The sequence below is a fragment of the Mya arenaria genome, chromosome 1 (assembly GCF_026914265.1).
Source record: "Mya arenaria isolate MELC-2E11 chromosome 1, ASM2691426v1".
NCBI lineage: Eukaryota > Metazoa > Mollusca > Bivalvia > Myida > Myidae > Mya > Mya arenaria.
The window spans coordinates 20222321-20247144 of NC_069122.1; the positions used below are offsets into that span (position 1 = coordinate 20222321).

Here is a 24824-nt window from a genome sequence, read left to right on the forward strand (position 1 = left end):
ATTTTTCAACAAGAGCCTTACTGAAAATGCGTTTCGGATGGCTGTAGCATCAGGTAAAGAATATCTTGATTCGCAATAAATGGGGAACTGGCTTCTAAAATTTAAATACAATATTTATTTTATTAATGAAAATAATCTACGATAATCTTTGATGATAGCGATTCTTATTACTGTCACCTATCCACGAAACATAATTATATCATACTAACAATATGATATTTAAACATATTCAACATATTAACCAATTCTGTTACCATCCAAGAAAACAAATCAATGTGTGAAATTCTTTCCTGGGACTGCGTAAATGACATCGAGCCATGCAAAAAAAGATACAAAGTGTGAAAATCTTACTTGGGATCGCGGAAAGGACATCGAGCCTAGAGAAAAACCGACCCTCGAGAAATCGAGCCATCCGATCGAAATGTTATGGGAACATATATATCGTATACATAAAAATCGTTCCTTTTAATCTGTTTGAGCCAATAAGGATATCAGGACAAACGATATCGAGTCAACGAGTTTTGACTTTATTATTAAGCAGGAATGTTTTTCATTGGCAGTAGTAATACCACTGTAAACCTTAACTACCATAAGTTAAGCGGGAAGAGAATCACATATTAGGTATCAAATATTGAAATATATTGAAATGGTTTGGTTACCTCCGTTGACCGGTGAGCAAGTATAGCGGGCCAGATTGTCACCTTTGAACAGCAAGAGATTTTATTTTACTTTACTGTACTGCAAGATGACTCGAAATCTTTATTTTTATACAGGCCAATTAATTTCACAAATAACTTTACAGTGAAATCAAACCATTTTTGTTGCATTTATAAAGACATATGTTATTCGATCTTAAAGAAATATACCGAGAAAAGCTTGTCTTCAGGCATGAAACACAAACATTTTAATGGTCACTAAGTAAAACATTTTGGAGATATTTAAGAAGTACTTCTTTAGAATTATTAATTATATTCTGTTTTGATTCATTATCTTGATTGTGCATATGATATAATATGTCATCGATGTATATTTTGATGAGTAAAATATGTTTGAACTACGTTTTAAGATATATTTTTTTACTTATGTAGTGTAATGTAGTGCAAAAAATACTGATTATAAATTTTAATTCGTACTTCGAATTATCATTTCGTATTAACTAATTTGTATTTCATTTTTATAACGAAATACATACCGTTGTTTTAAACAAACATGAAAGTGATGCTTCAGAAAGAATCCACGTCTTGACTTGAAAGGCTGTATAACCATATAATATGTTAGGAAGAACCTCTATCATTGAGGGAAATATAAAATATGTTTCACAAGTTTTCTCTCATTCCTGTCGCTTCGGTATAGGATGATCACAGCTTCCATAAAAACAACATTATAAACTCAGAGGACATTATTTTAATCGATGTTTAAATTGGTAAGTATTGGTGTTTCCAAAAATGTAGAAGGTAAAAATAGGATAATATCTGTTTGTATTGCTACTTTGCCATATGTTTAAACACGCGCGATACTTCTTCCAACATGCAACATGCAAATCTTGGAATTGACAGCAAACTGTTTATAACACAATTTATGACTCTAACTAAACTATCAATTCTTTGCCTTTCTAATTTCCACTAAGTTCTTGAAACTCTACGTTTAGCCGTTTTATTGAAGTTTAAATTAAAAAAATAGTTTGTTTTTGTTATCATGTTGGAGGTCTTACAGGTACAATCTGTGCAAATACTTTAATTCGACTGTCATGATCAACGTTGATTGTAGTTTATAATTATTTGAACACACAGCACTCTGTTTTTTTTCTCAATTTATCTAAAGTCATCGGAGTACTTAAATTCGTCAATTAGAGCTGCCGTCAATAAAAAACCCTCAATATCTGAGACTGATCTTTCAGCAGACGAAACAAGTTAACTTGACGGCAGATGAAAGATCTCAATATTAATAAACTATGTAAGACATAAACATAAACACTTTGTTCTTCCGGAATGCTGTGACTTCAATCCGTGCTGTTTAAAAGAAATGCCACATACATGGATAGTTTTATTGCAATCAATTTCTTCAATAAAATATATTCTTTGAACACAGAGATGATGTTAACTCCATATTTTAGATCAAGGTGCCATTGCCGATAATAACTGATTATAACATGTATCAATGATAACATGTCTGACATTTAAATTAAAACTTACATAAAATGCTACACATCATTCACCGTATCATGTTGTTTATACTCTGGCTGATCTTTTTCTGTAATAATAGGATATACTTGATGATATCTGAATACGTAATCAATGTTGACATTTCAGAATTCTACAAACATTCCAATCCAAATTTATCTCCAAAAATTTCGTTGTATGAGCCTCACTAACGGGAAGCGATTCCGATATATTCGAATAATATTATATTTTATAATATTTCATTATTTAGTATATTTAATTATTTAGCACAATATATCTTAGTGTAAATGCTTATGTCTCTATAATAGGCATTGCCAATGAGTGAACTTCAAAAATAACCCCGTCAATAAAAACCAATGAATGGCTAAATGCAACTTTGGCGTTCGTTATCTTCTGGGGCCTGCTTCAGTACTAAATCAGACTCCATCTTGCGATCAAATTTCTTGAGAAATGAGCGCACACATAAAAAAACACAACTACCTGAATATAACAGATCTGGAATCTTAACATATACCGATTCTAAATATATACATTTTTATAAAATCGGACATAAAATCAATACTTTGTAAGAAAATAAGACTGATCCAATATACTTTATCAAATGTTTCCGTTCATGTTATAAGCGAGGTTATAGTTTAGTATCACGCTTCAACTCAAGACACTAAATGGTTCTCCACCGATGGTTCTCTACAGACAGCCATTCTAAAACGACTTTATTTTCGTATTTGTATATTCTGTTTATATTTGTTCAAAACGTCTTTTGGAAATGGTTATATATTACGTCGCATTTATTCGCAATGAAACAATGTAGCCGTAAGCTCGTTAATAAGATTGCCAAAATACAATTGTAAAGGACTTGAAGTTATGTATTACGTCTTATGTCTTATGTATAATATTCCTTGACATGGCATTTTTTCAAACGCAGTTTTGGTATCATTTTAGAAATGATTTAACCAATTTCAGAAACGTTCATTAAGACATGCAAATAACTGAATCAACGTAATCAAAAATTACTTTCGTTCTGTTTAAAAGTACTTCGACCTGAAATAACAACAGTTGGAGCAAAGAACAATGTTTTGTTATTTTGTAAGACTTTTACAGAAAGAAATGTTATTAATTTTCACAATGTTGGCATTTTTTTCCATTTTCGCTTCAATGTATTGACATAATGTTACGACTAAAACATGAAAAGGGAAAAGAACTACTTTATCGGATTAGTGCGTTCTCGGAAGGCCAAAACACAAGACGTGTATCTACAAGTTGAAGACACGTGTTGTGAGGCCTAACTTGGATTATAACGTCACGTCCGAAACATTGACGATGATACCGAGGGAAGGTATAACTTGATTAATTGTAACGTCAAAATACAACAAAGACATATAACTTATGCAGTGAAATATATTTATCAATAAATGTTGGGGTTACCGCATTGGGAAAGCCAACAAAACAGGGAGGTAACTCATGGTTTAAACTAGACTATGTGTATTCAGTTGAACAACACAAAGATTGCTTTGTTCTTACCTGGCCTGCTAACAGTTAGAATGTAGAACACATGTTTCAAATCTTTTCTGATGGCCTACTGGTCTTATTATAAACTATATTGACTAAACGGTCAAACAACTATTCCGCCGCGGTAGAGTCCCCCCCCACCCCCAACCCCCTTTTACCGTAATAGTGAGTGAAATACGAATTATTTATGAATGTGGAATATTGCCCCTCTTTTATTGCCTGCTGGTGTAAATTGTACTTGGTAAATAGGTTGCTCCTTGCGATGTTGAAAATGCATCACTTATAATTGTTGATGATCTAAATTATAAAAACAACACTTTCACAATACATGGACAAGCCGATGTTCCGTGGGTTGCAATTGATTCTTCAACTTCAGATCTGATAACTTGAAGGTTTTCTAATGGCCTATTATGAACTATTGACTTGATGGTCAAACAACTTTTCCGCACAGGGAAATACGTTCAACCAACGGCTTCAGCAACTGCGTCATCCTTTTGAATACTGATCATGACTTATTGATGTATGAACATTGAATTCCGCCTTAACCGGCGCTAGGAAGCGTTGACACTGTTGCAACTACTATTTCTGTCAATATAACCGAGACTCTTGTGAACCTCATTTTGATGTATTGACTCCCAAAAGGTGTTCTTTTTGTATCATATTTTATACGGAAATAACTTTGTTTAGCACTTTAAAGGGACTGTGTCACAGATTGCCACCAAAAAATGTTTTGTTCTGTAACAAATCTCAGGACAATTATCTAATAGAATGTGTAACGCTTTGATATCATAATTGTAAAAAAGTACCAAAATGTAAAAAAAAATTGTGTCGTCAAAATTTAAGTCCAGCGTCTTACTCACTGAGCTACAAAGACTTATTCTAATCGGGTGACATAATTAAGCTATGCACCTACCTCGGTAATATCACGTGATAACACCGACTAGCCAATCACGCATTAGGAATGAATCCTACGTGGTAGACATACCCAGTAATCTTTTTTAATGGAAAAATACGAAATAATTGCTAAACTTAAATAAATTGTAAACTATGTGGTCCTTCAGTTACTAGTAAGTTCCAATGCATTGTTCACATCGATGCCAAGTTTATGTCAGTTTTCGACAGTTTTCTTTTTTCCGCTATTTTATCATACGTGAGACAGTCCCTTTAAGAACATGTAGAATAAAAATATTCTTTAATTCAAAGAAGAAGACAATATAATGCAATTTCTTTCACGTTTACATTTAATGCGTTTATAAAAAACGGGTTATTTTACGACATTAAATAATATGGGAAAATAACATAATATAATAATATAAGAAAATAACATTTGAATTATCTGCTGGGCAAGCGATGAATACCTCTAGTTTTAAAGATTATTGAATAGATGTAATAGTTAAGCGAAACTATGTAAGAGCAATTTTACGTTTTTCTTTAACTGTATTATTATCATGGCAGCTTATCAGAGGAGGAGAAATATAGACGAATACTACGAAGGTGGAATGATTCCAATTAATTGAAAGTCGCGCCTCAACAGCAGTGGGATTTCTGAAAGGCTAAAAGCTTTACGAAATCATCTGTTTATGTGATTATGCTTCCATTGAACATGCGGGGACATGGAAAAAACCGACAAGAGTGTAACTATTGTTGGATTGCCGTGAAGCCAGTGAATTATTATATCGGAGATTAAATACGGTTGGATCATAGATTGTTGCGTAACAGAAATTCAGCATTTATTCAGAGGTAAGCGCATTCATAACGTTTAACAATTTATATATAAGTGCTTTAAAGAACAAAACGTGCTTCTGATACAAACACTTAAGTAGAAAAATACATAACAATAGTTTATATATATATTTATATGTATTTTACTTAGGCGCAATCAAGAGATCCGATAAAAGATTAAAGATCACACTTGCTAAAGTAGGTGCAAATGAAAAAAAATGAATACACCTAATATTACATTAATAAGAAATAAATATAAAAAAGGTAAAGGAAAAAATATTAAAAAATATAAATGAATGAATGAATGAATGAATGAATGAATGAATGAATGAATGAATGAATGAATGAATGAATGAATGAATGAATGAATGAATGAATGAATGACTGAATGAATGAATGAATGAATGAATGAATGAATGAATGAATGAATGAATTAATTAATTAACAAACATGTCTTATTAAACTAGGATTAATATGTTCTAGTAAATTAGTAGGTGAAGTCATTAAGCACTCTCTGTTTAACAGCTGCACATGCAATAGCATACATACTTGCTTTTTACGTGAAAATATAACTCTCATTTTCGTCAGTATGCAAGATTAAATAATCCTGAAAATACCAAACATCTGACAAGGCCATATGGTGTAACATCATTATAGCTTGCGTATCGACAATTGAAACAGACGTTTAACAGGTACTGAGAATTTATGTCAAACCTGTACTGTATGTATTTGAACGATGAGGGGAACATTAATTCCTTCGGAAATTCTGTTTAATCTGAATCCGATGATCTATCACTGCTTAATCGATTGTTTCAAATACCGTTGATTACTCGAATTCTTGAAATTTCAAAGCGATCATCAATTGAGATATGTTTACAATGAATGCGGAAGTTCTTGCGGTTTTAAATGTTATCCTAACCGATATTAACTGATATTTCTGGGCTAGATAAATTGAAAAACTGAAAGGCATTTTCAAGTAAAATGAATAACAACTACATTTGTATTTTCAGAATGTCAACTCGCATGGACCGTTTCATGTATATTTTGGTCGTTTTGGCCTATAATTCTTACTCGAGTCTCTGTATTCAGCCCGAAATCCCACGCATATATCAAAACTCAGAGGTACCGACATCACACCGAAACAATCAGAAAGCATAGTTTAATCCGATTGCTTCAGATTGGATCAAGTAAAATTGAAAATGTTATTTACAAATAAACTGTTGCCGATGTGTTTTATCGACCGGTTCACACTAAAAGTAATTTAATTTTGATTCAATATCTAATAGTTAAGACAGAATAAGTGCCATTCAAAAAACTATGGTCTATTTGGACAAAATAATGATAGCAACAGCTAGTTATATACATGTTATAGGTTTGATTGTCATCAGAGTAACAAAAACAAACATAATACCAGCAACGCCTTCATACTTCGTTTACTTAATAAGCTGTATTATGAGTTACGCTTGGAATTATATCTTGGACAAAAACTGGAACTGATGCAAATTTAATATCATCATAAAGTAAGTTTTGGTTGGCCTCGAAACTGGGACCAGCTAAGTGTGATCACCTAAAAACCCTTCCTCGCCTACTAACCATTCATCTCAATTTAATGCTTATTTGGGTTTCTTTTAGATACAGATGAAAGAGCTTCGCAACTTAGCCATCATAAAAGCCGACATACTGAGGCGCTTATGGATCATGGATCCTCCAATGCGTCCAACTGCTCCTCATCTCACCACAAAACCCCCACAAAGGTCAAAGGGGATGGCTTTTAGATCACGCGATATCACCAGAATTCTCTCAGAAGTATCAGGTAAAAACTACATAAAATATGTAACGTTTGAATGATATTTTGATGAAAGGAATGCATGTAGAAGGAAATCATATCATTTACTCACGATATCATTTTTGTAAATCTGGATATATGCATGTAAAATGTTTTGTTGACGGCAAATTAGTAACCTATTTAGTAGGACTGTCGTCCTAAAAGCAACAGTGGCTTATAAAGTAATAAAATAAAACGGTTGACTAATACGGACAGTGATTTAAATGTCACTTCGAATAGTACGTTTTGGAATTCTAAATTTTATCAGTATCAAATAATCAATGTCACTTATTGTTACAATCGAACAATTTACATTGATATTTTTTTATTCTCAGCTACGGCCGCAGACACTCACACCATTCAGTTTGAGCTATCCGGCATTTCGTCCGATAATCGAACGGTTATAGACATGGTAAATTTACTTGTGAGACTCAAATACAAGAAGAAACGAAATCAACTCAGTCTGGATTTCCAGTCGGTCAAATCATCGGATAAAAACAACATTGATTTGACAAAGATGAGCAAAAAAGACATTTGGCTTACGGTGTCCAATGTGAAGCACGATGGAAAACAAGGGACTGTACTGACATCTCGCCTCAAATAGACAAAGACCCTCTTGTATGGGAATATATATATATATTAAATTGCTTGAAACAGTCATCATCGGTGAAAGTTTCAACATAATTATTTATTAAAATATTTATTTATTAAAATATTTGCTTTCATTACAAAAATGTTTCTTGTCTGTGCTTGTACGATTTAAGAACAAAATAATAGAACAGAACAGAACATTTATTTCCAAGAAGGTCATGGCAAAACATGTACATATACAATGGCGACAAAAACAACAATAACACAATAAACACAATTTGTGAAATATAAATGATATAAATAAATCATAATATTAAATACACAATTATGCAGATATAGAGAGGTGCACTAACACTGTGTACTTCTTAACAAACAAATAGACGACAGTTACAACAAACCTATACACATTACATGGAATACAACGTAGTATTTCTAAATTCAAAAGCTTTAAAAATATAAACACTTACATTTTTCAAAATAGCTTCATTTTCGATATTAAAAAGTTCCATTAATTTATGCATACTGAGACGTTGTCTATAATATCTAAGTAGACATCTTACTCTGAGTTCAGTATATAATGTGCACTCTAAAACAAAATGATACTCGTCTTCTAATAAATTACAAATGGTACACATACGTTCGTTTAATGGTGTTGATTGCGGTCTATTCCATCTACCTGTTTCAATGCTTAATCTGTGTGAGCATAGCCGCAATTTAGACATAGATTTACGGAACTTTGTAACATTAAATATTTTGAGGTAAGGCTGAAGTCTAAGACTTGATACATTAATATAAAATCTAGCTCTACTCGATGCCAATCCTTGATGAAATTATCTCTTCGCCGCTTTTTCACTAATGACAAAAATAATTAAACATTACCTATTTCTTGATAAAACCATGCATCAAATAAACCTAGACTACAAAGAAGGTCTTTAGTAAGTGAACACCAATTCGGCTTGTTGACATTTGTCATTTTAAGCATAATATAAACCATTTTTATGTACTTGTTACTATATGTATGCAATAGTTTCACCCAGTTTTTAATTATATGCATATATCTAATTGTTTTAAAACTTAACCTTCCTAATTCTCCGTAAACAAAATCATTCTGGGTTGTCTTTTTGACACCGAGTAGATGTTTGCGGAATTGTAGATGAACTCTTTCTACAGCATTACCTTGCACAAAACCCCAAACTTCTCATGCATAATTAAAAATTGGGGCTATACGTTTGTCGAATAGACCAAGTCTATGCTTTACTGATAGACAAGTGAACTTATAAAGATATTTATTCATTTGGAAAATGGCTTAAAGCGCTTGGCCTGCTAATGTAGTCTGGGCATCCGAAAAAGATCCTCCTTTACTAAACACAACACCAAGATATGAAAACCCATTGGCAATTCCTAATTCCTCGTTATTAATAATAATAGTAATAAAACTTTTAATCACTTCTCAATCTCCCTGCCTTACTAAATATCATAATTTTTGTTTTAACGGTATTTACAACTAATTTCCATTTACTGCAATATTCAAACAGAGCATCTAAACATAACTGAAGCTCATTTGCTGAGTTATAACAATATAACAATGTCATCAGCATATAAAATAAGGAATACCTTAATCATTTCGACATCAATCCCATCTAAACCTTTATGTATAAAAATATCTTCTATGTCATTCAGAAACATCGAGAAAAGGAAAGGAGACATACTTTCTCCTTGTCTTACACCGAGAGTACAATTAAATCCATCGCCTAATACATTATTATGTTTCACCTTTGAGTTGACCAAATCGTACATAGATTTAACTATATTCAGCATATTACCCCTAATTCCAAGCTTTATCAATTTTTACCACAGATTGTCTCTAACTATATAGTCAAATGCTTTTGTACAATCTATAAAAGCGCAGTACAAATGTTTGCTTTGATTCAACATATGAGTTATAATGCCATGCAGGACGAAAATATTATCAACAGTTCCCATACGTGATCTAAATCTGTGCCTGTGCTTCTCTATATACATTATATGTTTCTGCCCAATCAGTCAATTTATTATTTAATATTCTCGTAAAAAGTTTACCAATAGTTCTCAGCAATGTGATTCCTCGGTAGTTATTCTCATCATTGATATTACCCTTTTATGCAACGGTACAACAAGACCCTCAGAACATTCCGGTAGAAAATACCCTATTTCAAAAAGCTTATTAAACAAAGTAAGAAGATGTGGCAACAAGACAGATTTCCCATGAATGAAATATTCATTTATATGCATATTTGGGCCCCCACTTTTGTTAGTATTCAATTGTGTTAAAGCATTAAGTAAACAATCAGAGCTGATGGGCGTTTTCATTTCTGCACACATAACATCAAACTCATTTTTCTCATATCTATCTATAAAATCCACAACTTCCTCGTCTACGCAGAAAAAAAAGGATCAGTAGGATTATTCACACTCTTAAAATAGCGTTCAAATGTATGTATTGAAATATTCGTACTCTTGATATTAGCACAACCTATAACATATTCCAGTATGTTTTTGCATTTTTAAATCTTGACTCGTTTAATTTCTTTGTTTGTAATTTATCATAATTTAACTTTTTTGATGAACACATATGTTATATTGAGATCTAGTAATTACCATATTTTTTTTCTATTTCCCTCTGATTTATCCAATCTATACAGACTTATCATACTATAGAAACTCCTTCTTTTTATATAACAATCCTCATCAAACCATGGCTTGTCAGAAGTAATAGTGGCATATTCATTATGACTTGTATCTGAATGCACATTACATTTGCGCTTAAAGGGTTTTGCTGAATCATATAAAATTGACGAAAAGTCAGAAATACATAAATCAATTTTATATGCCGAGTTAGCATCTTGTATCGTTTGATTACACGATTGTAATTTATCTAGTGTTTCCTGGTTTGATAAATTTTGCATAAATGCATCTTTTTTATCACAATCCCAAACAAATTTACTATTAATTGAGCTACGAGTTCTATCTTCAATGATGTTAACTGAGATAGGTTTGTAAAATAACAAAGAAAATTTAACAGCACAATGATCCGAGAGTATATTTGATGATTCAACTCGATACATGCTAAAATAAATTCTGTGTAGTCAAAACATAGTCTGCAACACTTGAACTCCGACTTCCAACGTGTGTAAAATTACCCTCTTTATCTCTATCAAATTGACCATTTAAAATACGTAATCCGGTTTCTTTACATAAATCTAACAGCATTAATCCATGATGTGCTGTCGTTTTTCTCTGTACACATTTACACGCGTAAAAGGTAATTATTCATTTACCAAACTATGTTAGACACACGGTGTATATAGTATTGCATCTCGAAGACAAGATAAAAAATAGGAAAGAGACAGTTACACGTTCAATTCAAAGCATATGTAAAAACAAAAACGCAAACTTATTAAACTAGTATATAATGCTAACTAATATTAACACTAAACATTTCGATACTAGACAGTAGCTGGACGCAAATGGGCTATATCCATCAAACTGTCATAAACATAATTCTCTATTCCAATTTCATACCGCTATACAATTATTAATCATAATTATACAATTTTTTTTGATCAGTATTACCTCAAACGAAATATATCCCCTAAAATTAGTTAATGCTAATATTACCTCTTAATAGATGGAAACACGTTGCAAATATGCACAGATGTTGTAAGATCCGAGGGAATTGCTTGTGTTTCTAATTCAAGGCGTCATTTTACGTATTTTACGCATGCTACTAATGCATATTCAATTCCTGTGCCTCTTTAAATGCCATCATGCAATTTTGGAAACTCCCGAACTTGGTATAACTTGGCGATGGTAGTTTGTCGCTGCCTTGTAAATATTGTATTTAACCAAAAACAAAATGCATTGAAGGTGTTACAAAAAACGCAAAAGCTCGAAAACATGAATTTGTATGGTACTTTTCGTTTTAAAATTTACACATTGTTGATATTTAGATTATAAGTAATACCTCGGTATGTTTACACAATACAAACCATTACTGATATGGCCTCGTTTAGTTTTAATTTAAAATGCTCAACAAAAGACATTTTTATACTGAATTTTCTTGGTGTAATAAATAATAATAATATATAAATAAATATATATTATAAAGAAAGAAACGTATATGCTAAATTTTATTTTTAATATACATGTAGTCACATAAGTATTTTATTTGTGTACTGAATACAGTTGTCAATACAATTCGATAACTTTTTACTTTTGTTTTTATTAAACTGGTTCATGATGTTAAGGCCTTTAAGGGACTCGCTTACGTTTTTGTAAACTAAATTTTTGTGTGACGAACTGAAGTGTAGCAAATGATTAGAATTGTTAGAACTAAGAGCGTTTTTGTTCATACCAAAGTAGTTTCAGTTTAGGCTTCATGCGTTTCGGCGGATTGGAAACCTGTTTTTACTTGAGGTAACAAATGCATGGTTTTGTGTATAGTTTCAACAACAAAGTATAGCTTCTGCATGTAGCCATTACTTCTGAATTTCTTCAAAGTAATGGTACTGCAGATGGTCGTTTTCGTGTTCTTTACTAAATGGTGTTTCAACACACGTGTTAGTTCACTGTCCGCCATGTTGTTGCTTCAAAGTGAACTAGTTTTCGGATGGAGCAAACCGACGAAACCGACTCCAGACGGGGTTTCGATAGCTTCAAAAACCAGTTTCGGCTACGTAAAACAAACGATAAAAATGTTTTTTTTTATTTGAATCTTTTACAACATAAAAAATCCGACGTTAAACCAAAACTAGTTTATTACCAACAAAACCACCATAAGACACCTAAAACTGGAACCCTTCAGCAAATGTTGATATTTGCTCAAATATCCTCTTTCAATACCGCTATTTTCATTAGCGTTAATAAATGTAATGATCACTTAATTACTGATTACTTGTTGCGTGATTTGTGGATTGACATTATCACGTGACGTTATCAATGTACAGTCGAACCTCGCTATGTCGACGTCGGATAAGTCGACTTTCCGGTTATGTCGACTTTTTTCTTCGGTCTCGAATTTATTCCTTCTTATTCTATATAAAATAAATCTGTTTGTGTCGATTTTTTATCTCGACTTTTTCGCTATGTCGACCTCGTTTTTTCAGTCCCAGTGGTCGAATTTTACACATTTCCTATGTTCTTTATGTCGAACTGTAGATCGAGAAGTAGGTGTGAAAATATTCATGACAGTTTGCGGCATGTCGCAAAATACCGTGCGTGTCAATATAACAAACTGTCATAATTTGGGGATACAAAAATGTAATTGGTAAGTGCAAATAATTAAAGTTGTTTGTTTATGTATTTAATCAAAGAGACATTTATTGATCAAGCTCTTTGGTATTGTATAAAAAATGAACATTTTATTGATTAGACATCAATCCCGAATGGGAACAAAAAGAATAACTACAAAATGTCAAATGTTAGTTCCACTGCTCTGGTCGACCAATTCAGTGAAGGACCCGGTATAAAATCTTACAATGTACAAATGTATGCAATTGTGGTTTTATATGTGTTTTGTGTGATTTTTGTTTCACTTTATTTTTCAATAATAAGTTTCCTGTTTTCACGACGAAAATATTTAACAAGACCGTTCAATTGTGGATGTAAACATCGTACAATCCAACTCAAACGTGTTGGGATTGGTGATATTTTTTGTATTTCGGATGAGTCGACTTTTCGTTATCTCGACTTTTTTCACTAGGTCCCGAAAAAGTCGACATAACGAGGTTCGACTGTAATGTCAAAAGGTCAAAATATGCATCACTTTTGTGTATGTTCGGTTAACTTTTTTTGCAGTATAATTGCATTTTTTCTGCAATTTCAATATCATAGAGTAATGATCAAATAAGCGTTTTCAGATGCATTACCGGGAAAGAACATATTTTATCTATAAATATCACTGATTTCTGACTAAGACCGGTTGAATGCTCAAACCTCTCCCCCTTTATTACGCTACGTGTTTTTCATAAAAACATTCTGAAGGAAAATATTTAACCGGTACCATATAACACATTAAATAGTTATACTATCTTATGTTTTAGTCAGTTTTACAAAACTACGATGCTGCTGTCACTCATTGTATCATGTCCTTATTAAAAACTGGCTTTTCAAACTGTACACACTATAATTCTTTTTAGAGAATTATAGAATTATAGAAAACTTGCGATAAGGATGACATATATATAGAGGACTTCTGGTGGGTGGAGTATTGTTCTTGGTGTATCTGGGAGTATGTGGGGCTTACGTTAGAGCTTCCGTTGTTCTTGAACGTGAGCAATTATATAACTTAGTCACACGTCCCTCATGAAAGACAATCAGTGTTTATAGTTTTGAGGCGGGGAATCGAATATTGCTCCTATGACATTAAAGTGTGTTTCCACTAAATCATGGATGCGGTATATAAGTCAATCCTATGTACAAACACCAATGACTACATGCACCGTACAGATCCGTTTTTTATATAGTGCAATCCGAATGGCTACATCGTTTCTATAACTTGGAAGGAATGTACACCTACAGTAACAATTTCTTAAGGAGTGCTGATTATGCATAGGTTTAATGTTAGAAATGACAAGATACAATGTATTGTATGCCAGAGAAAGACTTTAGTGCTAAGATACATTAGTCGTAACAGGAAATTGTATATATGCAAAATAAAAATCTCACTAATAACTTTACATTCAACACTTTTATTCGTTGACGTATTACCAAAGTGTTTCTTTTTTCTCATTTATTGCCAACATATATCATCTTGACATTATATATCAATAATATATGTTAGTCTTTCTTTGAGTATTATGGTTTGAAATAAACCTGCCCAGGATTTAACACTTATGGCATCAATGCATGCTCTTAACTTAATAAAACATTAAAACAGTGTTTGGTCGATGTTATTTCGTTTTTTTGAATTATAATTGAATACTTCGTTTTTACGAAATACCTTTTTTAAGAATAAAAATGATGCTTCGAAAACAAACTTTAACTTCCATTCGTAGCAAAAAAGAAAAGGAAACACTTCCAACATCGGGGAAATATGTCAAACAATTTTGCGAACAATCCTGCCGCATCAGTCAGGGATGATTAAAGCATACATAAAATACATATTATTTGAGAACGAAATTATTTTAAAAGATGTTTAAATTGGAAAGTAATGCGGAAGTTCAAAAAATGGGTGCAACTGATTGTATTGCTACTTTTCATCATTTCAGACACGCGCGATATTTGTAAGAATGTGAAACATGCAAACCTAAAAATTAAAACCAATTAAAACCAATCTGATTTAAACATAAGACTATTTATGACTGTGAACTAGTTGAACCAATTGATGTTTGTGTAATTATATATTATTTCTTTAAACACTTTCTTTCTTTTTCGTTTTATTGCAAGTTGAAAATCCAAAAGTTCTTTTTGTAAACACATTGAAGATTTAACAGGTACATACCTTTGCACTCAAAGTTCTGCGCAAATGCTTTAGTAATTCGACTGTTATGATAAACGGGAATTGCACTTTGGATTCCAATATTTGGAAACGCAGCAGTCGGTCTTTTCTTTATCAAAACTTAAAGCATCCGTCAAGAGCTTCCGCCAATAACATACCTTCAATATTAGGGACGATGCCTTTCAGCGGATGAGACTTTTTATATTGACGAAAGATGAAAAATCTCAATATTAATAAACTATAGACAAAAATATAAAAACTTCAATCCGTGCTGTTTGTAAGCAATATCACATGAAGCGATTGATTCCAATCAAACGTATTTCCCTTCATTGAAATATATTATTGAAACACATGGATGATGTAATCTCCATATTTTAGATCAATGTGCCATTGCCGATAATAATTGATAACAACATGTTTCAGTGATAACATGTCTGACATTCAAATTAAAACCTACATTATATGTTACATTTCATTCACCGTTTCATGTTATCTATACTCTGGCTGATCTATTTTCGTAATAATAGGATATACTTGATGGTATCTAAATACGTAATCAATGTTGACATTTCAGAATTCTGCAAACTTTCCCATCCAAATATATCTCCAAAATTACTTTTTTCATTCTTTGTATGAACCTCACTGACGAAAAGCAAGTCCTATTAAAGCCGAAAAAATTGATACTTAATTACATCTAATTATTGAACACACTAAATTAAACTGATCTATTGCAGTGTTGGTGCTAATGTCTCTATGCAAGGCAATTCCTATGTGTAAACTTCAGAGCCCACTCAGTCAAATTTAGTTATTAACTAAATGCTAGTTTGGCGGTCGATACGTCTGGTGACTTCTAATGTACTGTATCAGACTCCATCTTGCGATTCAATCGTTGGAGAAATAAGCGCAAACAATACTGTAGTATGAATTAAACATACAAAATCAAAACTTAATTATGACAACTGTGGAGTCATGTGATAAATCAAATATGATATCACGTTTCAACCCAAGACACTTTATGGTCCGCTACAGATGGCTCTCTAGAGATAGCCATTCTAACACGACTACGTTTTCATTTTATATTTTTGCAAATGGTCATATATCACGTCGCATTTTATTCGTAATGAAACCATGTATTGGTTCGATCGGTGTTTTGAATTAATGTAACTGAGTTTTTGTAATGTATTTTTTTCTAAACGATGTGCTTTTCTTGCTTGTTTTGGCACAGTGTATGATTTATGCTACAATGTTTGTTTGTACTCTTACGATTCACCTATAAGTCTTGATCTTAAGATATGAAGCCGTACGGTCGTTAATAAGATTGCCTAAATATAATTTTATATCACTTAAATTGTATCATTTCTTATGTACATTTTATTTCCTGATATTCTTTTAACGTTACCAATGTACTGAAATGAATTACTTTGATTTGTGTCTCAATAACCAGTGTGTGTCTACCATGTAATAAATAACATCATATATGCTACGTCGGAGGGCAAAATTTTGCTTAAAATGAAGACTTAAAACAGACCGAAACTGTTTAGAAACCTCTTCCGTTGCATTTCGTCGGCTCGTTCCATCCGAAAAATATCCCACATTGGAAAAAAGCAGCATGACAGACAAGTTATCCAACACGTGTTTCGCAACACGATTTAGTTAAATAAGGCAAACGACCGCCATTAATAAGTTCCTTTCTCTTTAAAAGCTGCATTCTCCTAGATTTGACAGTGTGTTTTTACAAAAGGTCTCCGGAACGGCTTATTTTTGCACCACTGCATTCAATTCAGTCATATAAGATAAGTAACAATATGACTGATCTCATTTGCCTTGAATATGCAGGGTTTTTTATAATTCGTCAGTAACGCTTTTACTCATAAAACATCAATAAACGGAAATATGATAAACGGCGATCAGATATTTTGTCAGCAGTCTTATATCACAGTACAGGCTTCCAGATATTTACCCAAAAAATAGCTAATTCGAACATAAACAAAGATGCGAGTGCAGCTTTACGTATACACACGATTGAAAGATAAGTCAATATTTATCCTATAATAGGTGTTATCCAATCTCATCGTTTAATGTGCAAACTGGCTAAAAGATAACCCGTGGATAACTGATCAATGTTTTATACAATTTGGCTGTCGTGATCCATGTTGATAGAAAATGAGAGAATATTACTTCAGGGGCTCGAATCAGCAACTTAAATAATGACAGGCTTTTTCACAAAGCATTTTATTATACAATGAGCAAATGCAATTGTGACACAGAGTTTTAACTTTTTAGTTCAATTTCAATTATGCTGTTACCAGAAAAATTAACAGGTTCAACATTTGTTCTTGAATCATTTTCACATTGAAGATAAGCAAAGCCGGTATTTCTGATTAGAAACAAAAATACTATGGCGCCCGAACATTTTTCTAATAAATCAAGCACAAAAAGTATGGGAAATGACTTGACGAATGATGATAACCGCTACGTAATCATTTTTCTTAGATTACACATATCTTTTCTCATCCACGCGAAGCACAAACAAAAGTGCAACACTTCATCGTTTCTGTTCTGTAATGTATCAATTTTGAACAAGGGATTGCTTTCAAAGTATATTGACATGTAGGAAATATAGGGAGGTGTAATTTGAAATTGAAAAAAACACACTTTAACATTGAGAATATAAAGATGGGTTCAATGCATGTAATTTGTACCGTAAATACATCCTTAAACTAAGACATTCAAGGTTTGGAGACAGCAGCCTCGGTATACAAAACATTTCATTGCTCTTTATTAAAAAATAAACTCCAATGGGCCCGAAAACAACAACAACAAAATGAACTTTAATGGGGCTAGACAACGATAGGTCCCAAAATCTTCAAATTCAGTATTGAATCAAAACAAGCCAAGAATTGTCAGAATGAGCTAATATGATGCCGATAATACATTATTTTTGCGAGGTTGTTTTCGATGGTGAATGGTCGAGGAGTTCAGAATAAATACAGGGATAACATCACTTGAAAATGAACAACATTAACGATGACCCTGATGCAAATACATAGCATACATTTCACGGGTAACATGCAGCGTTCCACTTCAAAGAAGAGAGAAAACATAAATTATGCTGTTTAATGTTTATTTATGAATGCTAATACCGTTCACAAGCCGCCTATATCAGTGTATAAACAAGACACGCTCTTGAAGGGCATTATGATGTCGTAAAAGCATTCAATTTGTTTCATTTAATGTTGCCACCATTGAGCATTCGGGGACATAAAAAGCCTTCAAGAGTGTATCAAGTGATGGATAGTCGTGAAGCCTGAGCAATATTTCATTGGACAAATATTACTGTTAATTCATATAGTAATGTGCAACAGTAAAATAACATTTATATGATGATAAATTAGTTGGAGGTCTTATCATTTAGTGAGGACTTATCCGTTCTCATAAAATAGTTGGTGGAGCTATTTAGCACTCTCTTTTTTTGAAATTCTAAACATATCAGCACATACTGTAACATATACTTTTGTTTGTTGCCTTGAGGCTTTCCATTTCCCTGTGAGATATATAACTCTGATTTTGCTTTATAATGCAAGATTACGTAATCCTGAGAATATCAAGAAAAATCAGACAAGGCCATATGGTGTATCTTCGATATAGCTTGAATATCCACACTTGTTGTAGACGTTAAACAGGTAAAGAAAAACAATGTCGAACCTGTGATGAGAATATGTGTAAAATGAGTGGTAGCATCCGTTTCTTTGAAATTCGATTCAGATTAGATGATCTTTCTTTGCTGAATCGATTGTTTCAAATACGGTTCAATTCTTAAATTCTTCAAATTTCAAGGAATAATCAATTAAAATATTTTTTTAAAGGAATGCTAATGTTCTTGCGGTTTCAAAGTTTATGTTGAACGATGTGAATATTTTTTTCTGGTCCAGTTTAATTGAAAAACTGATAGGCATTTTCAATATCTTTAAATATTTGTTTCAATACAAGGAAAACATATTGCTACATCCTATTATATTTAGGTAACAGTTAAATGACATGGAGTAAATTCTTAATGAATAAGAATGGGTGGCGTGAGCGTAGCGAACGAGTCCTTCTTAAGCAGTTAGAAATTACTTCAAGCTTGCCATTTCATTGGCTAAAAATGAAGGTTAAATTCAAAAGAATGTTAACCCTTTGAGCGTTACATCTATGTATTGGTCGTTCTGGCCTATAAGTCTTACTCGGGGGACAACATTCTGCCCTATGTTTTGCGCTGATATCAATACTAGGAGGTACAAACGTTAGAAAAAAAAAAAACAACTCTAGGTTCAATCACTACGGCTTGTATTAAACAAAATCTAAAAATGTGAATGCGCTTCAACAGGGAATAATTACATAGATGAAAAAGAACTTCCAATCCTGCAACTGTTTGTTTATAATTATGTCTTATATATATTTTTATAAATCACGCTTGCATCTGTTTACTTGGAAGAAACATTAACTGTTGATGTAACAATTCACAGGATGTTGGCCCCTCTTGGGCTCGACCCAAGGACCAGTTGGTTGAGATGCGAACACCTATACAGCTAAACCATAAAACTCGAAACTAATTGATTTCATGTTTGTACCGTGTCATAAACCAAAATATTGTACGCGAAAGATGTATATGAAATTGCAACTCGTAGCTCTGAAGAAATAAATAGATAAACATTTTCATTTTGTTCATTTACTGAATAACCTTTTACTCCATTTAAATTTTACAAAAGACAGTGCTCAAACAGACCCGTCTTATTCGCTCAATTTATATATTATTTAATTATAATTTAAATTAATGATTTAAAACAGTCGCTTTATAAATTTTTTAAATTATGCATCTATTAATAAAACTACGTATTCCGTGTTTTTCGATACAGGAACACGTGTTGGGTGCTAATGAAAGCTGGAAATTAAACTGTCATCAACATAATTCTCTTCTCCACTTTATACCGTTATACAACCATTACTCTTTATTATCCATTTGAGTTAGAACATTATCATCATAAGCCAAACATATCCTCTTTATTTCGTTGATTAATTACAAAATTCCAGAATTATCCAATAAAAGAGGGAAAAACAAATGTTAATTTGCAAAGTGGAGGCAACTGCTTGTGATGCTGATTTAAAAAGTCATTTCACAAAATTGAAGTCACGACGTTTCTATTCCTGTGTCTCTAAGAACTCACTTTGTTTTCCTAGAAAACATTCAGACGTTTAAAAACGCATCCCGTACAGAATAACCCACTATAAAACTCGACTAAAATGGATATTTCAATCAGTTTTTCAACAAGAGCCTTCTTGAAAATGCATTTCGGAGGATGGCTGTAGCATCAAGTGAAGAATGTCTTGTTGGGGAACTGGTTTCTAAAATGAAATACAATATTTATTTTATAAGTGAACATTTTCTAGGAAAGTATTTGAATATAATTGCGATTATTGTTACTTATCCGCAAAACATATTAAGTCGATATTTAAGAAATAAAAAGAGAAATAAACCTGAACAGTTTGACCAACAATGATATCAAAGCTTGCATTGCACGCATAAAACACAAACATTTTAATGGTCAAGGGTGACACAAATATGTTTCAACTATGTAAGATATTTCCTATAACTAATGTAGTGTAATATAGTGTAAAAAATACTAATGATAAATTTCATTTAGTACGTTCGAATAATCATTTCGTATTTACTGATCAGTATTTCAATTTTATTACGAAAGTATTCCTTTTTTTAAACAAAAATGAAAGTAATGCTTCAGAAAGAATCCACGTCTTGACTTGAAAGTCTGTATAACAATATAATATTTGACGAAGAACTACTATCATAGAGGGAATGTAAAATATACTTTACAATTGTTCTTACATTCCTGTCGCGTCGGTCTAAGATAATCACTTCCATAAAAAAAACCCATAATATATGCAGAGGACATCATTTTAAATGATAATTAAATTGGTAAGTATTGGTGTTGCCAAACATGTAGAACATAGTCTCTTTTTTGTCAAAATGGGACAAAACTGTCTGTATTGCTACTTTGCACAATTTTCAGACACGCGCAATATTTCTTCGAACATGAAACCTGGAATCCTTGGAACTGACAGCCAACTGCTTATAACACAATTTATGACTCTAAACTAGACAATTCATTTTTTTCCCTCATTCCCAATAAGTTATTCAAACCCGACGTTTAGCCGTATTACTGAAAGTTAAAATGCAAAAAAACATAGTTTGTTTTTTGTTATCACGTTGGAACTCTTACAGGTACATTCTGTGCAAATACTTTAATTCGACTGTCATGATTGACGTGGATTGCAGTTTATGATTATTTGAAAACACAGCACTCTGTTTTAACTCAATAGACACAAAGGCATCGGAGTACTTAAATTCGTTAATTAGAGCTTCCGTCAATAACATTACCGCGTTATCTGGGACTGACCTTTCAGCGGACGAAACAAGTTAAACTGGCGGCAGATGAAAAATCTCAATATATATAAACATGTTAGATATAAACACGAACACTTCGTTCTTCCGGAATGCTGTGACTTCAATCCGTGTAGTATGTAAGAAATAGCACATGGCGAGTTTGATTCCAATCAAACGTATTTACCTTCAATGAAATCTATTCTTGAAACACAGGGATGATGTAATCTCCATTTTTAGATCAATGTGCCATTGCCGATAATAACTGATTACAACATGTTTCAATGATAGCATGTCTGACATTTAAACTAAAACTTACATTATATGCTACATATCATTCACAGTGTCATGTTCTTTATAATCTGGCCGATCTACTTCCGTAATAATAGAATATACTTGATGATATCTGAATAAGTAATCAATGTTGACATTTCAGAATTCTGAAAACATTCCAAACCAAATATCTCTCATAAATTACTTAATTCGTTGTACGAACCTCACTTTCGAGAAGAAATTCCCATTATAGCCGGACAATGTAATATTTAATAATAATTAATTATTATTCAGTGCACTAAAGTTAACACAAGCTATCATGGTGATGGTGCTAATGTCTCTATACTAGGCATTGCCAGTGTGTGATCAAACCAATTTATTACTAAATGTAACTTTGGAGTAATCGTCTGGGGCCTTCTAAAGTACTGAATCAGATTCCATATTGCGATCAAATTGTTGGAGAAATGATTTGTACTGTAGTATAGATTAAACATACAAAAACACAAAAAACAACATGAATATAACAATTGTGGAATCATAATATAAATCCAATATATAACATCTCACATCAAATCAAGACTTTGCAAAGAAAAATATAACTTTTAGGAAATACGACTGATCAAATATACTGAGTTTATCAAAGGTCCCCGTTCACGTTAAAAGTGAGGTTGTAGTTTAGTCCCACGCTTCAACCCAATACACTTAATGGTCCTCTACCGATGGTTCTCTACAGACAGCCATTCTAAAACGACTTTATTTTCGTATTTATATATTCAGTTTATATTTTTCCAAAACGTCTTTTTGAAATGGTCATTTAATGGTTCGGTCGTTTTATCGAATAAATATTACTCAGTAGTTATAATATCTGTTTCGAAACGTAGTGCTGTTCTTGCCAGTTTTGACAAGGTATTTTATTGATACTGCACTTTTGTTTGTACTCTTATGATTTACCTACTATTCTTGATCTTAAGATATGTAGCCGTGCGGTTGTTAATAAGATTTCCAACATAAAATTGTAATGCACTTGAAGATATGTATTACTTCTTATGTATTTTTTCCCTTCAAATGCCAATGTTTTATTTCAAACGCTATTTTTGTTATCATTTTAGAAAAAAAATAACCAATTTCAGGAAAGTTCATTAAACACACCAAAAACTTAAACAACATTGCAACTGATATCACGTGTAGAATATAGAGTACATATGGTAAATGACTTTATGTTAGTTTTCTGCATTATTTATACTAAAGGGAGCTTATTTGATCCGCCAATCTAATCACGATATGCACTCAAGTTACACATTTGTTTGAAACTGTATACAATACCTATTTTTTTAATAAATTATATTTTTGTCAATTTCGAGGAATAAGTTAATAGTAAGAGCAGTTGGAGCAAACAACAATGTTTTGTCATTTAGGCTAGACTGTTATAGACAAAAGTGTTATTATTTTTCATTTATGAAGATTCTGAATGTCATCATTATAGACATGTTGGCATATGTCATGCTTTTGCGCTTCAGCGTCTTGACGGATTGTTTAAACAAAACATGATTAAAAGGGAAAAGGAATACTTTTTCGATCATTGCGTTCTCGGAAGGCCTAAACACAAGACGTGTACTAGTCAAAATAGAGCGACCTTACGTCGCTATTCATTTATACGACGCGTTTTCTGGTTATCAATTACAAATTTCTCTAGTATCAGATTATGTTTTAGTTCTTATATTATGACAGATAAGTTTAAAATTTTCACATGCTTCTGTATCACCTTTAAACTTATTGTTATCACTAATTTTTAACCACGAGTTATATCATACAGTTTAATACATTAGATAAAATGAACGAACAAATACATCCGTAATTTAATCTCTGTACTAACGTTATTTCACCTGGCTACAGCGATCTTTGCCTCTATAACTAAAACTAATATGGCATGCTCTCAAAATGTAGCAAAATGAACCAATTTACAGAAAACTGGATGGTAAATTGAGAAACACTTTTATTTTAGATTGTCATTTTTTCTTAAATTGGGGATTTGCAAAGTCATTCAGAAACATGAAAAAGCAATTATTTTTCAAGAAATCAAAAACGGAAAGCATGGCAAATGTCTTTGATGGAGAAATGATTACCGACACGCTATCATTTGTTTGAGATTACATACATTTTTATTCCCTACGCAAAAGCGTCATGTTTTACCATTACTTAACAAATGTTAATCGGACGCGGTCTTTGCCAAAGTTTGAATGAAAGATGTAGTTCTACATCAATTCCGCTCATAAATGGCACAGGGTAGATTTTAAATACACAGAACAATAACACACCCCTACACAAACAACACACAACATATATAATGTACAGAACTAGAATTGTCGATCGAGGATTGTTGGAGTACAGCCTTGAAACGGTCAGCAAAATGTAATTGCACTGGGGATTTAAACTAGTTTCCTTAAACAACCTCACACTAATCCCAACTCTCCCGAAGAAACATGGATGGCATTTCCTATTCAAGTATGCATTAATTTGAGCAAATTTAAGAATATAACAAATGCTAATAAAAAGTAATAGATAAACGCAAAGTTCTTCTATAACAGGGACCAAACTCTATCTGCAAATATAATAATACACTTAAGAGCACCTAATGCAAACTTTTTTAAGGTAGTATGCTTATGTTTGAAACATTAAGAATCCAGTCTGCCACAGTGATGTTTCGCGTGTCTACATCGAAGTTTAGACGCTGTTAATGCCAAGACATTTGCGTTGACGATGTTTAAAATGAATGTTAACAAGTACTTCAGAGCACAATTTCTCAACACTTTC

At 32.4% G+C, this 24824-nt stretch overlaps 1 protein-coding gene across 1 annotated transcript; it reads left to right on the plus strand.

Annotated features, from left to right (window-relative positions):
* The first annotated feature begins 5307 nt into the window (after positions 1-5307).
* Positions 5308-7842, plus strand: LOC128211273 (uncharacterized). The gene is made up of 3 exons (XM_052915921.1): positions 5308-5429; positions 7044-7224; positions 7572-7842. Exons 2-3 carry the CDS (start codon positions 7050-7052, stop codon positions 7838-7840), a joined length of 444 nt encoding a protein of 147 aa, XP_052771881.1. The 5' UTR covers positions 5308-5429; positions 7044-7049; the 3' UTR covers positions 7841-7842.
* The last annotated feature ends 16982 nt before the right edge of the window (positions 7843-24824 follow it).

What these genes read in the sequence shown, in the direction of transcription:
- LOC128211273 (XM_052915921.1), top strand. Translation starts at nt 7,050, where the DNA reads ATGAAAGAGCTTCGCAACTTAGCCATCATAAAAGCCGACATACTGAGG. An exon ending in AATTCTCTCAGAAGTATCAG is followed by an intron (nt 7,225 to 7,571) that starts GTAAAAACTACA and finishes TTTTATTCTCAG; the next exon opens with CTACGGCCGCAGACACTCAC.